Genomic DNA, 13,607 nt, shown 5'->3' on the forward strand with positions numbered 1-13,607 from the left:
TTCTCAGAAATCCACTTTAGTTTGTTGAGAGGAACACTCTTCCTGTTGAAGAGGGCCTCTGCTATTAAAGCCAAGAGGATAAAGGAGGGGGTGAGATGGTAATTCCCCTCGAGTGTGACTGTTTAATTTAAACACTCTGTTATTAAGGGTTCAGCAAGAGCTCGTTGAGTGTCTCGATGATGTCTAAGATCATAACTATGTGATTACTATTCATGGATTAATCAAGTGGATTAGAATTAGTCCATTGTGTTGTCGTGTTAAAAGGCGCCTGCATGCTTCCCAGCAGAAACAGTTCAGAAGAGTTCCTTCATTTATGATGATGACATTTGGTGATGTTTTGTTCTTAGGTGAGGGGGTTTGTTTTTAGGTGAGGGGTTTTGTTTTTAGGTGAGGGGTTTTGTTCTCAGGTGAGGGGTTTTGTTCTTAGGTGAGGGGTTTTGTTCTCAGGTGAGGGTTTTGTTCTCAGGTGAGGGGTTTGTTCTCAGGTGAGGGTTTTGTTCTCAGGTGAGGGGTTTTGTTCTCAGGTGAGGGTTTTGTTCTCAGGTGAGGGTTTTGTTCTCAGGTGAGGGTTTTGTTCTCAGGTGAGGGGTTTTGTTCTCAGGTGAGGGTTTTGTTCTCAGGTGAGGGTTTTGTTCTCAGGTGAGGGGTTTTGTTCTCAGGTGAGGGGTTTTGTTCTCAGGTGAGGGGTTTTGTTCTCAGGTGAGGGTTTTGTTCTCAGGTGAGGGGTTTGTTCTCAGGTGAGGGTTTTGTTCTCAGGTGAGGGTTTTGTTCTCAGGTGAGGGTTTTGTTCTCAGGTGAGGGTTTTTCAGGTGTTTTGGCACCACATGTTTGTTCTGGAGTCCATAACTCTTCGACTGTGATTGGTCAACAGCAGGGATTCTTCAATGAAGTCTTTGTTGTCATTCAACGAGAGAAGACTGTTTTTTTAATGACAATATTTTCAATGAGAAATAATGCACCGAACATCTTACTTAGACGTAAAATTACACAACGAATGTCAAAATGAATGAAAGATTCCTTGAGTTTGAGCTTAGATTAGTTTAGACTATATGCAGCTTCTCAAAATGGACCAACAGGTACTGTACTTCTCAAGGAAATTCAGAGACCTTTTAACCGAAGGTCTTTTGAGGGATTATGCGAGCAGGTTCGTTCGGAAGGACGCCAGCCCGAACTGAAGCATGCTGACGCCTTAACGGTTCTTACTTCCTGCCTTTTGAGAGCTGCTAATATAAATGAACAACATGAAATACTCCAGACTGTGCCTTTAACTGGTCTTTCTTCTTCTCTCCGTCCCAGTCCCAGGTAAAGTGTCCCAGCTCTCTATGGAGGCGCTGGATGACTCCAACTCTCTGAAGGTGATGTGGGCTCCCCCTGGTGGAGACTGGGATAAGTACAGGGTGCTGCTGTTAAATGGGACCCAGACTCTGGATAACAGGACCGTGGAGAAAGGGGTGGTGGAGTACACCTTCTCTGGCCTGGGACTGGTTCCTGGGAGGACCTACAGGGCTGGGGTCATGGTGGAGAGCACTGGGGAGCAAGGCACTGTGGAGTACTGCCAGAGAGGAATAGGTAGGCTACACAACAACATAATGGAGTAGGAGAAAGTACTGGCATCAGTAAGAATGATAAGAGAACTCATGACATCATCATGACTCTTCATCTCATTGTTCTCTCTATTTCTGCAAACCTTGTTTCTCCCCTTCTCTCTTTCCCTTAATCCACCCCCCTGTCTCTCTCTCTCTCTCTCTCTCTCTCTCTCTCTCTCTCTCTCTCTCTCTCTCTCTCTCTCTCTCTCTCCCTCTTCCCTCTCTCTCTCTCTCCTCTCTCTCTCTCTCTCTCTCTCTCTCTCTCTCTCTCTCTCTCTCTCTCTCTCTCTCTCTCTCTCTCTCTCTCTCTCTCTCTCTCTCTCTCTCTCTCTCTCTCTCTCTCTCTCCTCTCTCTCTCTCTCTCTCTCTCTCTCTCTCTCTCTCTCTCTCTCCCTCTCCCTCTCTCTCTCCCTCTTCCCTCTCTCTCTCTCTCTCTCTCTCTCTCTCTCTCTATCTCTCCCAGCTCCTAAGCCGGTCTCAGAGCTTCATATCCGCCATGCTGACGAGACCTCCCTCAGCGCCCTGTGGAGTCACGCCCTCAACTCAGCCAGGGACGGCTACGCCGTGGAGCTCCGCCATGGCAATGCCACGGTTGCCACGAGAGACCTGGCCCGTGACATGAGGGAGTGCACCTTCAACGTGCTCATGCCCGGACGCGTGTTCACCATTACCGTGACAACCAAGAGCGGGGAGCTCAACAACTCTGTGTCGGTGCTAGGGAGGACAGGTGAGAGGGTTGTTATAGCACCTAGATGGATATTTATACACAACACACTAAAACAGAGGGACTGCCCCTTTGTAGCTGAGGTCATCTCTACGGTAACACTGTATTTATCCAATCAGAGGGACTCCATGATACTGTCCCTTTGTTGCTGAGGTCATCACTATGGTAACACTGTATTTATCCAATCAGAGGGACTCAATGATACTGTCCCTTTGTAGCTGAGGTCATCACTATGGTAACACTGTATTTATCCAATCAGAGGGACTCCATGATACTGTCCCTTTGTTGCTGAGGTCATCACTATGGTAACACTGTATTTATCCAATCAGAGGGACTCCATGATACTGTCCCTTTGTTGCTGAGGTCATCTCTATGGTAACACTGTATTTATCCAATCAGACTTTGAGGCAGCATGTACAGGGATGTTTTTTACTTTGTCTCAGTTTATTTTCTTCACAAAATGGAGTCTTCAGATGAAGCCTGACACACAAAGGGTAATAATGAGCCTGCTGAGATAACATAAGCTTTGTTTACAAATGGAGACTGACAGTAACTGAGCCAGTCTGTCCGCAGTACCTATGGAGGTGAGGCGTGTCCACCTGAGCAACCAGGGCCACGTGGACAGTTTACAGGCCAGCTGGGAACTCCCTCCTGGAGATCTGGACTTCTGCAGCCTGCAGCTCCTCCACAACAACCGGGCTGTGCAGAACCACACCGTCCCAGCCAACACCACCTCTCTGCAGCTCAGAGACCTCAGGCCTGGCGCCTCCTACAGGCTGGTGGTCAGTACTGTCAGTGGTGGGATGGTTTCGAAGCAGGCCGTGGCTGAGGGACGCACTGGTAAGTTAAATATCAGGAACAGTTCATCTTTATGCATTTACTCAACTGTATCGTCCACATTATTAACATCGACTGACCGACACGTGAGCCAGGCGTTTGTTTTGGGGGTTGTTCTGGATGTTCTTCCTGGTGGTCTTGTCCATTACAGCTGTTTATGTGTGTATGTGATATAGTAATGGCCAGGCTTTATTCTATGCTTAGAGATGGTCCGTTTAAGGGTAGGTGTCTGACCATCGGAGTAAATCACTCATTGTTATAGTGATTGTTAACCAACATTAATTATAAGATACAATCTCAGAGAGAGAAACGTAATATTGTTTTCCAATACAAAAGAGAATGTCTGGAATGTTCAGGAAGCTTTGTGTCAACTATAAAACAACTCCCCAAGGTCCCGTTCAAAGACTTCCTTGTCCGATCTCAATTGTCTTCCCCGGGAAAGTTCTGGCTATTTTGGGGCCCCACAGCTTCCTCCTTTTAATTAACTTCAGAGTCCGGGGGCCAAGGGTTGATGAAAACAAACACCACTTTCAGATAACATTCAGACAACCTTTGGGCTAACTTTCAGCTAACGGGGTAGTAACAAACACCACTTTCAGATAACATTCAGACAACTTTCGGCTAACTTTCAGCTAACGGGATAGTAACAAAGGACACTTGAACTAAACCTTTCCTGTCACACCGGGTATCTGAATGCCACATTTAATCAAGTCAGTCTATTCAATTCAAATCATCAATGGTGTGTTGTAGGAGTAATTCATGTAAGCCAAACAACATGAAACCCTTTAGCTCAGCAGGCAACACAACCCCAATCGACCTCACAACCGTTTTGTCCTCCTGTCCCTTCTCAGTGCCAGCTGTGGTCGGAGAGGTTACGGTCAGTAACAACGGTCGTCCAGACTTCTATCTCTAACATGTGTGTGTCCTCCTGTCCCTCCTCAGTACCAGCTGTGGTCGGAGAGGTTACGGTCAGTAACAGCTGTCGTCCAGACTTCTATCTCTAACATGTCTGTGTCCTCCTGTCCCTTCTCAGTGACAGCTGTGGTCGGAGAGGTTACGGTCAGTAACAGCTGTCGTCCAGACTTCTATCTCTAACATGTCTGTGTCCTCCTGTCCCTTCTCAGTGACAGCTGTGGTCGGAGAGGTTACGGTCAGTAACAGCTGTCGTCCAGACTTCTATCTCTAACATGTCTGTGTCCTCCTGTCCCTTCTCAGTGACAGCTGTGGTCGGAGAGGTTACGGTCAGTAACAGCGGTCGTCCAGACTTCTATCTCTAACATGTCTGTGTCCTCCTGTCCCTTCTCAGTGACAGCTGTGGTCGGAGAGGTTACGGTCAGTAACAGCGGTCGTCCAGACTTCTATCTCTAACATGTCTGTGTCCTCCTGTCCCTTCTCAGTGACAGCTGTGGTCGGAGAGGTTACGGTCAGTAACAACGGTCGTCCAGACTTCTATCTCTAACATGTCTGTGTCCTCCTGTCCCTCCTCAGTACCAGCTGTGGTCGGAGAGGTTACGGTCAGTAACAGCTGTCGTCCAGACTTCTATCTCTAACATGTCTGTGTCCTCCTGTCCCTCCTCAGTACCAGCTGTGGTCGGAGAGGTTACGGTCAGTAACAGCTGTCGTCCAGACTTCTATCTCTAACATGTCTGTGTCCTCCTGTCCCTCCTCAGTACCAGCTGTGGTCGGAGAGGTTACGGGCAGTAACAGCTGTCGTCCAGACTTCTATCTCTAACATGTCTGTGTCCTCCTGTCCCTTCTCAGTGACAGCTGTGGTCGGAGAGGTTACGGTCAGTAACAGCTGTCGTCCAGACTTCTATCTCTAACATGTCTGTGTCCTCCTGTCCCTTCTCAGTACCAGCTGTGGTCGGAGAGGTTACGGTCAGTAACAGCTGTCGTCCAGACTTCTATCTCTAACATGTCTGTGTCCTCCTGTCCCTTCTCAGTGACAGCTGTGGTCGGAGAGGTTACGGTCAGTAACAGCTGTCGTCCAGACTTCTATCTCTAACATGTCTGTGTCCTCCTGTCCCTTCTCAGTGACAGCTGTGGTCGGAGAGGTTACGGTCAGTAACAGATGTCGTCCAGACTTCTATCTCTAACATGTCTGTGTCCTCCTGTCCCTTCTCAGTACCAGCTGTGGTCGGAGAGGTTACGGTCAGTAACAACGGTCGTCCAGACTTCTATCTCTAACATGTCTGTGTCCTCCTGTCCCTTCTCAGTGACAGCTGTGGTCGGAGAGGTTACGGTCAGTAACAACGGTCGTCCAGACTTCTATCTCTAACATGTCTGTGTCCTCCTGTCCCTTCTCAGTACCAGCTGTGGTCGGAGAGGTTACGGTCAGTAACAGCTGTCGTCCAGACTTCTATCTCTAACATGTCTGTGTCTGTGTCCTCCTGTCCCTTCTCAGTGACAGCTGTGGTCGGAGAGGTTACGGTCAGTAACAGCTGTCGTCCAGACTTCTATCTCTAACATGTCTGTGTCCTCCTGTCCCTTCTCAGTACCAGCTGTGGTCGGAGAGGTTACGGTCAGTAACAACGGTCGTCCAGACTTCTATCTCTAACATGTCTGTGTCCTCCTGTCCCTTCTCAGTGACAGCTGTGGTCGGAGAGGTTACGGTCAGTAACAGCTGTCGTCCAGACTTCTATCTCTAACATGTCTGTGTCTGTGTCCTCCTGTCCCTTCTCAGTGACAGCTGTGGTCGGAGAGGTTACGGTCAGTAACAGCTGTCGTCCAGACTTCTATCTCTAACATGTCTGTGTCTGTGTCCTCCTGTCCCTTCTCAGTGACAGCTGTGGTCGGAGAGGTTACGGTCAGTAACAGCTGTCGTCCAGACTTCTATCTCTAACATGTCTGTGTCTGTGTCCTCCTGTCCCTTCTCAGTGACAGCTGTGGTCGGAGAGGTTACGGTCAGTAACAGCTGTCGTCCAGACTTCTATCTCTAACATGTCTGTGTCTGTGTCCTCCTGTCCCTTCTCAGTGACAGCTGTGGTCGGAGAGGTTACGGTCAGTAACAGCTGTCGTCCAGACTTCTATCTCTAACATGTCTGTGTCTGTGTCCTCCTGTCCCTTCTCAGTGACAGCTGTGGTCGGAGAGGTTACGGTCAGTAACAACGGTCGTCCAGACTTCTATCTCTAACATGTCTGTGTCCTCTCTGTCGATGACCGGTCTCTGCCCCCCTTCTCTCCTCAGTACCAGCTGTGGTCGGAGAGGTTACGGTCAGTAACAACGGTCGTCCAGACTTCTATCTCTAACATGTGTGTGTCTGTGTCCTCTCTTTCGATGACCGGTCTCTGCCCCCCCCCTTCTCTCCTCAGTACCAGCTGCGGTCGGAGAAGTTACGGTCAGTAACAACGGTCGTCCAGACTTCCTGGGGGTGTCGTGGCAGCCAGCGGTCGGAGATGTGGACAGTTACCTGGTCCTACTGAAGGACCGCGACAGGACCATACACAACCTGGTGGTTTCTAAGGCAAGCCCAGAGTGTGTGTTTAACTCCCTCAAGTCAGGGAGGCTGTACGCCGTCTCCATAGCAACCCGCAGCGGCAGCTTCCAGAACAACACGGTGGTGACGGCTCGTACACGTAGGTCTCACACACACACCAACACACACACACACATGCAGGCACGCAAGCATTACAAACCAACACACACACACATGCACACATGCAAGCATTACAAACCAACACACACACATGCAAGCATTACAAACCAACACACACACATGCAAGCATTACAAACCAACACACACACATGCAAGCATTACAAACCAACACACACACATGCAAGCATTACAAACCAACACACACACATGCAAGCATTACAAACCAACACACACACATGCAAGCATTACAAACCAACACACACATGCAAGCATTACAAACCAACACACACACATGCAAGCATTACAAACCAACACACACACACATGCACACATGCAAGCATTACAAACCAACACACACAGATGCAGACATTACAAACCAACACACACAGATGCAGACATTACAAACCAACACACACAGATGCAGACATTACAAACCAACACACACAGATGCAGACATTACAAACCAACACACACAGATGCAGACATTACAAACCAACACACACAGATGCAGACATTACAAACCAACACACACAGATGCAGACATTACAAACCAACACACACCGTCTCTTGGGCCCCTCATCTTGATCACTGCCTATCACTCTGTTCACGGTGCGTTCTGAAAGTATTCAGACCCCTTGACTTTTTGCACATTTTGTTACATTATACAGCCTTATTCTAAAATTGATTACAATAACATTTCCTCCCATCAATCTACGTACAATACCCCATAATGACAAAGCGAAAACAGGTTTTATTAAAAATAAAAAACATAAATACCTTAATAAGTATTCAGACCCTTTTCTGTGAGACTCGAAATTGAGCTCAGTTACATCCTGTTTCCATTGATCATCCTTGAGATGTTTCTACAACTTGTGGTAAACCTGTGGTAAATTCAATTGATTTGACATGATTTGGAAAGGCCCACACCTGTCTATATAAGGTCCCACAGTTGACAGAGCATGTCAGAGCAATAACCCAGCTCTGTCGAGGCACAGAGCTGGGGAAGCATACCAACAGATTTCAGCAGCATTTTTTACCTTTATTTAACTTGGCAAGTCAGTTAAGAACAAATTCTTATTTTCAATGACGGCCTAGGAACAGTGGGTTAACTGCCTGTTCAGGGGCAGAACGACAGATTTGTACCTTGTCAGCTCGGGGATTCTAACTTGCAACCTTTCGGTTACTAGTCCAACACTCTAACCAGTAGGCTACCCTTGAAGGTCCCCAAGAACACAGTGGCCTCCATCATTGAACCACCAACACCCTTCCTAGAGCTGGCCGCCCGGCCGAACTGAGCAATTGGGGGAGAAAGTCCTTGGTCAGGGATGTGACCAAGAACCCTATGGTCGCTCTTACAGAGCTCCAGAGTTCCTCTGTGGAGATGGGAGAAACTTCCAGAAGGACAACTATCTCTGCAGCACTCCACCAATCAGGCCTTTATGGTAGAGTGGCTAGACGGGAGCCACTCCTCAGTAAAAGGCACATGACAACCCACTTTGAGTTTGCCAACATGCACCTAAAGACTCTCAGACCATGAGAAACAAGATTCTCTGGTCTGATGAAACCAATATTGAACTCTTTGGCTTGAATGCCAAGCGTCATATCTGGAGGAAACCTGGCACCATCCCTATGGTGAAGCATGATGGTGGCAGCGTCATGCTGTGGGGATGTTTTTCAGCAGCAGGGACTGGGAGACTAGTCAAGATTAATGAAAAGATGAATGGAGCAAAGTACAGAGAGATCCTTGATGAAAACCTGCTCCAGAGTGCTCAAGACCTCAGATTGGGATGAAGGTTCACCTTCCAACAGGACAACAACCCTTAGCCCTCAGCCAAAACAACGCAGGAGTCTCTGATAGTCCTTGAGTGGCCCAGCCAGAGCCCAGACTTGAACCCGTTCGGACACCTCTAGAGAGACCTGAAAATAGCTATACAGTGATGCTTCTCAGCCAATCTGACAGAGCTTGAGAGGATCTGCAGAGAAGAATGGGAGAAACTCCCCAAATACATATGTGCCAAGCTTGTAGCATCATACCCAAGAAGACTCAAGGCTGTAATCGCTGCCAAAGGTACTTCAACAAAGTACTGAGTAAAGGGTCTGAATACTTATGGAAATGTGTTAATCCAGTTGTACATTCTTTATAAATGAGCAAAAATTTCTAAAAACCTGTTTTTGCTTTGCCATCATGGGGGTATTGTGATGTCATTATAGGGTAGTGTGATGTCATTCTAGGGTATTGTGATGTCATTATGGGGTATTGTGATGCCATTATGGGGTATTGTGTGTAGATTGACGAGGGGAAAAAACTATTCATTCCATTTTAGAATGAGGCTGTAACGTAACAAAATGTGGAAAAAGTCAAGGGGTCTGAATACTTTCTGAATTCACTGTATACACTTACATGGATGAATGTGTTCATATAGATTTCTTTTCTGGTGATCTAGGAGACAAATTGTTCAATTGGTAGGGTACATTTTTGGAGAAAACGTGTGTCTCTTAAAATGACAACGGTGTTGTATTTCATGAAAAACACCCCACATCCTACTTGACCTCTTGACCTCATGACATCTCTTCTACCCAGAACCCTCCAGTGTCCAGAACCCCAACGCCATCCACTCTGCCAGGGACGACTTCCTGAAAGTCTACTGGCGCCATGCGTCTGGAGACTTGGACCGTTACGAGGTGGTCATTAAGTACAACAACACGGTCGTCCAGAACCAGACGGTGGCGCGGTCGCAGAACGACTGTGTGTTCAGCTCCCTGGTCCCCGGGAGGCTTTATACGGTCACTGTCAGCACCTGGAGCGGAGAGTACCAGTCCAGTGTTTCTACTGACGGGAGAACGTGTGAGTCTATTAACTACAGTCTGTGAGTCTGTGTCTGTTGCTACTGACGGGAGAACGTGTGAGTCTATTAACTACAGTCTGTGTCTGTTGCTACTGACGGGAGAACGTGTGAGTCTATTAACTACAGTCTGTGTCTGTTTCTACTGACGGGAGAACGTGTGAGTCTATTAACTACAGTCTGTGAGTCTGTGTCTGTTTCTACTGATGGGAGAACGTGTGAGTCTATTAACTACAGTCTGTGTCTGTTTCTACTGATGGGAGAACGTGTGAGTCTATTAACTACAGTCTGAGTCTGTGTCTGTTGCTACTGACGGGAGAACGTGTGAGTCTATTAACCACAGTCTGTGAGTCTGTGTCTGTTGCTACTGACGGGAGAACGTGTGAGTCTATTAACTACAGTCTGTGAGTCTGTGTCTGTTGCTACTGACGGGAGAACGTGTGAGTCTATTAACTACAGTCTGAGTCTGTGTCTGTTGCTACTGACGGGAGAACGTGTGAGTCTATTAACTACAGTCTGTGAGTCTGTGTCTGTTGCTACTGACGGGAGAACGTGTGAGTCTATTAACTACAGTCTGTGAGTCTGTGTCTGTTGCTACTGATGGGAGAACGTGTGAGTCTATTAACTACAGTCTGTGTCTGTTGCTACTGACGGGAGAACGTGTGAGTCTATTAACTACAGTCTGTGTCTGTTTCTACTGACGGGAGAACGTGTGAGTCTATTAACTACAGTCTGTGTCTGTTGCTACTGACGGGAGAACGTGTGAGTCTATTAACTACAGTCTGTGTCTGTGTCTGTTGCTACTGACGGGAGAACGTGTGAGTCTATTAACTACAGTCTGAGTCTGTGTCTGTTGCTACTGACGGGAGAACGTGTGAGTCTATTAACTACAGTCTGAGTCTGTGTCTGTTGCTACTGACGGGAGAACGTGTGAGTCTATTAACTACAGTCTGAGTCTGTGTCTGTTGCTACTGACGGGAGAACGTGTGAGTCTATTAACTACAGTCTGTGAGTCTGTGTCTGTTGCTACTGACGGGAGAACGTGTGAGTCTATTAACTACAGTCTGTGTCTGTTGCTACTGACGGGAGAACGTGTGAGTCTATTAACTACAGTCTGTGAGTCTGTGTCTGTTGCTACTGACGGGAGAACGTGTGAGTCTATTAACTACAGTCTGTGTCTGTTTCTACTGACGGGAGAACGTGTGAGTCTATTAACTACAGTCTGAGTCTGTGTCTGTTGCTACTGACGGGAGAACGTGTGAGTCTATTAACTACAGTCTGTGTCTGTTGCTACTGACGGGAGAACGTGTGAGTCTATTAACTACAGTCTGTGTCTGTTGCTACTGACGGGAGAACGTGTGAGTCTATTAACTACAGTCTGTGAGTCTGTGTCTGTTGCTACTGACGGGAGAACGTGTGAGTCTATTAACTACAGTCTGTGCCTGTTGCTACTGACGGGAGAACGTGTGAGTCTATTAACTACAGTCTGTGCCTGTTGCTACTGACGGGAGAACGTGTGAGTCTATTAACTACAGTCTGTGTCTGTTGCTACTGACGGGAGAACGTGTGAGTCTATTAACTACAGTCTGTGAGTCTGAGTCTGTTGCTACTGACGGGAGAACGTGTGAGTCTATTAACTACAGTCTGTGTCTGTTGCTACTGACGGGAGAACGTGTGAGTCTATTAACTACAGTCTGAGTCTGTGTCTGTTGCTACTGACGGGAGAACGTGTGAGTCTATTAACTACAGTCTGAGTCTGTGTCTGTTGCTACTGACGGGAGAACGTGTGAGTCTATTAACTACAGTCTGTGAGTCTGTGTCTGTTGCTACTGACGGGAGAACGTGTGAGTCTATTAACTACAGTCTGTGTCTGTTGCTACTGACGGGAGAACGTGTGAGTCTATTAACTACAGTCTGAGTCTGTGTCTGTTGCTACTGACGGGAGAACGTGTGAGTCTATTAACTACAGTCTGTGAGTCTGTGTCTGTTGCTACTGACGGGAGAACGTGTGAGTCTATTAACTACAGTCTGTGAGTCTGTGTCTGTTGCTACTGACGGGAGAACGTGTGAGTCTATTAACTACAGTCTGTGAGTCTGTGTCTGTTGCTACTGACGGGAGAACGTGTGAGTCTATTAACTACAGTCTGTGAGTCTGTGTCTGTTGCTACTGACGGGAGAACGTGTGAGTCTATTAACTACAGTCTGAGTCTGTGTCTGTTGCTACTGACGGGAGAACGTGTGAGTCTATTAACTACAGTCTGAGTCTGTGTCTGTTGCTACTGACGGGAGAACGTGTGAGTCTATTAACTACAGTCTGTGAGTCTGTGTCTGTTGCTACTGACGGGAGAACGTGTGAGTCTATTAACTACAGTCTGTGTCTGTTGCTACTGACGGGAGAACGTGTGAGTCTATTAACTACAGTCTGTGAGTCTGTGTCTGTTGCTACTGACGGGAGAACGTGTGAGTCTATTAACTACAGTCTGTGAGTCTGTGTCTGTTGCTACTGACGGGAGAACGTGTGAGTCTATTAACTACAGTCTGTGTCTGTTGCTACTGACGGGAGAACGTGTGAGTCTATTAACTACAGTCTGTGAGTCTGTGTCTGTTGCTACTGATGGGAGAACGTGTGAGTCTATTAACTACAGTCTGTGTCTGTTGCTACTGACGGGAGAACGTGTGAGTCTATTAACTACAGTCTGTGTCTGTTTCTACTGACGGGAGAACGTGTGAGTCTATTAACTACAGTCTGTGAGTCTGTGTCTGTTTCTACTGACGGGAGAACGTGTGAGTCTATTAACTACAGTCTGAGTCTGTGTCTGTTGCTACTGACGGGAGAACGTGTGAGTCTATTAACTACAGTCTGTGAGTCTGTGTCTGTTGCTACTGACGGGAGAACGTGTGAGTCTATTAACTACAGTCTGTGAGGCTGTGTCTGTTGCTACTGCAGTGTTGGTAGAAGGTTTCAGTAAAATGCTGTCCTGCTGAGTTTCCTGTGTGGCCAAGTCCACGGAAAACCAATATACAACTTATTTGGAAGAATTTGTAGGTGTGATATCTAGAATTCGGCGCATGAGAATTGTACCTACGATCACATTCAGTAACATTTTGGCAGCGCAAAGTTAACCTTAAACTAGTGGGCATCATGGGTCAAATTCCCCTCAGCCAACCAAACCATTGAGCCCTTTAGTGTTCTGTGAATAGTTGAAATGTTTAAATAAAGTTGTATTTGACTGTCTCCGTAGTCCCCTCTGCGGTGCGGAGCCTGGCCCTCGGTGACAGTGGTACAGGTGATCTGGTGGTCACATGGTCTCCAGCGCTGGGGGACGTTGATCACTACGAGGTCCAGATCCTCTTCAACGACACGCGGGTTTACCCACCCGTAACCCTGGGCAACGAGGCCCGTGACCACCGCCTGGCCTCGCTCACCCCGGGACGCCTGTACAAGATGGTGGTGTCCACCTTCAGTGGACCCAACCAGAGACCTCAGTTCATCGAGGGCAGGACAGGTCAGTAGGGGAACCGAGTGGGCAGCTGCCCGGGTTGGTTTTCCAAATAACCTCACATTGTGTTTCATAGCATTTCTGTCACAGGTATTTCAGGTAAAACAACAGAATAACCTTTTGTTATCACTTCATTCCGTAGAACATCATCTAAAGATTTTAAAATAAAAAAACACCACGTTGGTTTTTTGGCCAGTCTTCAACTTATTTTTCTATAAGTGATCCACATTGTGACCCATCTCCATTCTCTTCCCCCCTCCCTGTCTCTCTGCCCTCCCTCTCAACCCCCCCCCTTTACTCCTGTCTCTCTGCCTTCTCTCTCAACCCCCCCAGTCCCCAGCCAGGTGAGGAACCTCCATGCCCGGCCAGGGGACCAGGCTGCCAGCCTGAGGGTGTCCTGGACCCCTGGTGATGGAGATGTGGATATGTACATTGTGTCCCTATCCCAGGGATCACACCTTCTGGAGACCAGACCTGTCCCCAAACACGTCACTGAGCTGGACTTTCAGGGTCTGGTACCA

The 13,607-nt window shown here is 47.6% G+C and overlaps 1 protein-coding gene across 1 annotated transcript in view; it reads left to right on the top strand.

Moving 5' to 3' along the window:
* Window positions 1–13,607, top strand: part of LOC112241423 (receptor-type tyrosine-protein phosphatase beta) — a 79,904-nt gene that overhangs the window by 18,802 nt on the left and 47,495 nt on the right. Inside the window, exons 5-11 of the mRNA XM_042314625.1 lie at window positions 1,297–1,569; window positions 2,050–2,313; window positions 2,884–3,150; window positions 6,460–6,723; window positions 9,325–9,588; window positions 12,829–13,092; window positions 13,420–13,607. The exon at window positions 13,420–13,607 is cut by the window's right edge and continues 76 nt beyond it. Coding sequence (XP_042170559.1) covers window positions 1,297–1,569; window positions 2,050–2,313; window positions 2,884–3,150; window positions 6,460–6,723; window positions 9,325–9,588; window positions 12,829–13,092; window positions 13,420–13,607 — 1,784 coding nt within the window. The remainder of the gene's footprint in view (window positions 1–1,296; window positions 1,570–2,049; window positions 2,314–2,883; window positions 3,151–6,459; window positions 6,724–9,324; window positions 9,589–12,828; window positions 13,093–13,419) is intronic.

Source organism: Oncorhynchus tshawytscha, unplaced genomic scaffold (assembly GCF_018296145.1).
Source record: "Oncorhynchus tshawytscha isolate Ot180627B unplaced genomic scaffold, Otsh_v2.0 Un_contig_7396_pilon_pilon, whole genome shotgun sequence".
Lineage (NCBI taxonomy): Eukaryota > Metazoa > Chordata > Actinopteri > Salmoniformes > Salmonidae > Oncorhynchus > Oncorhynchus tshawytscha.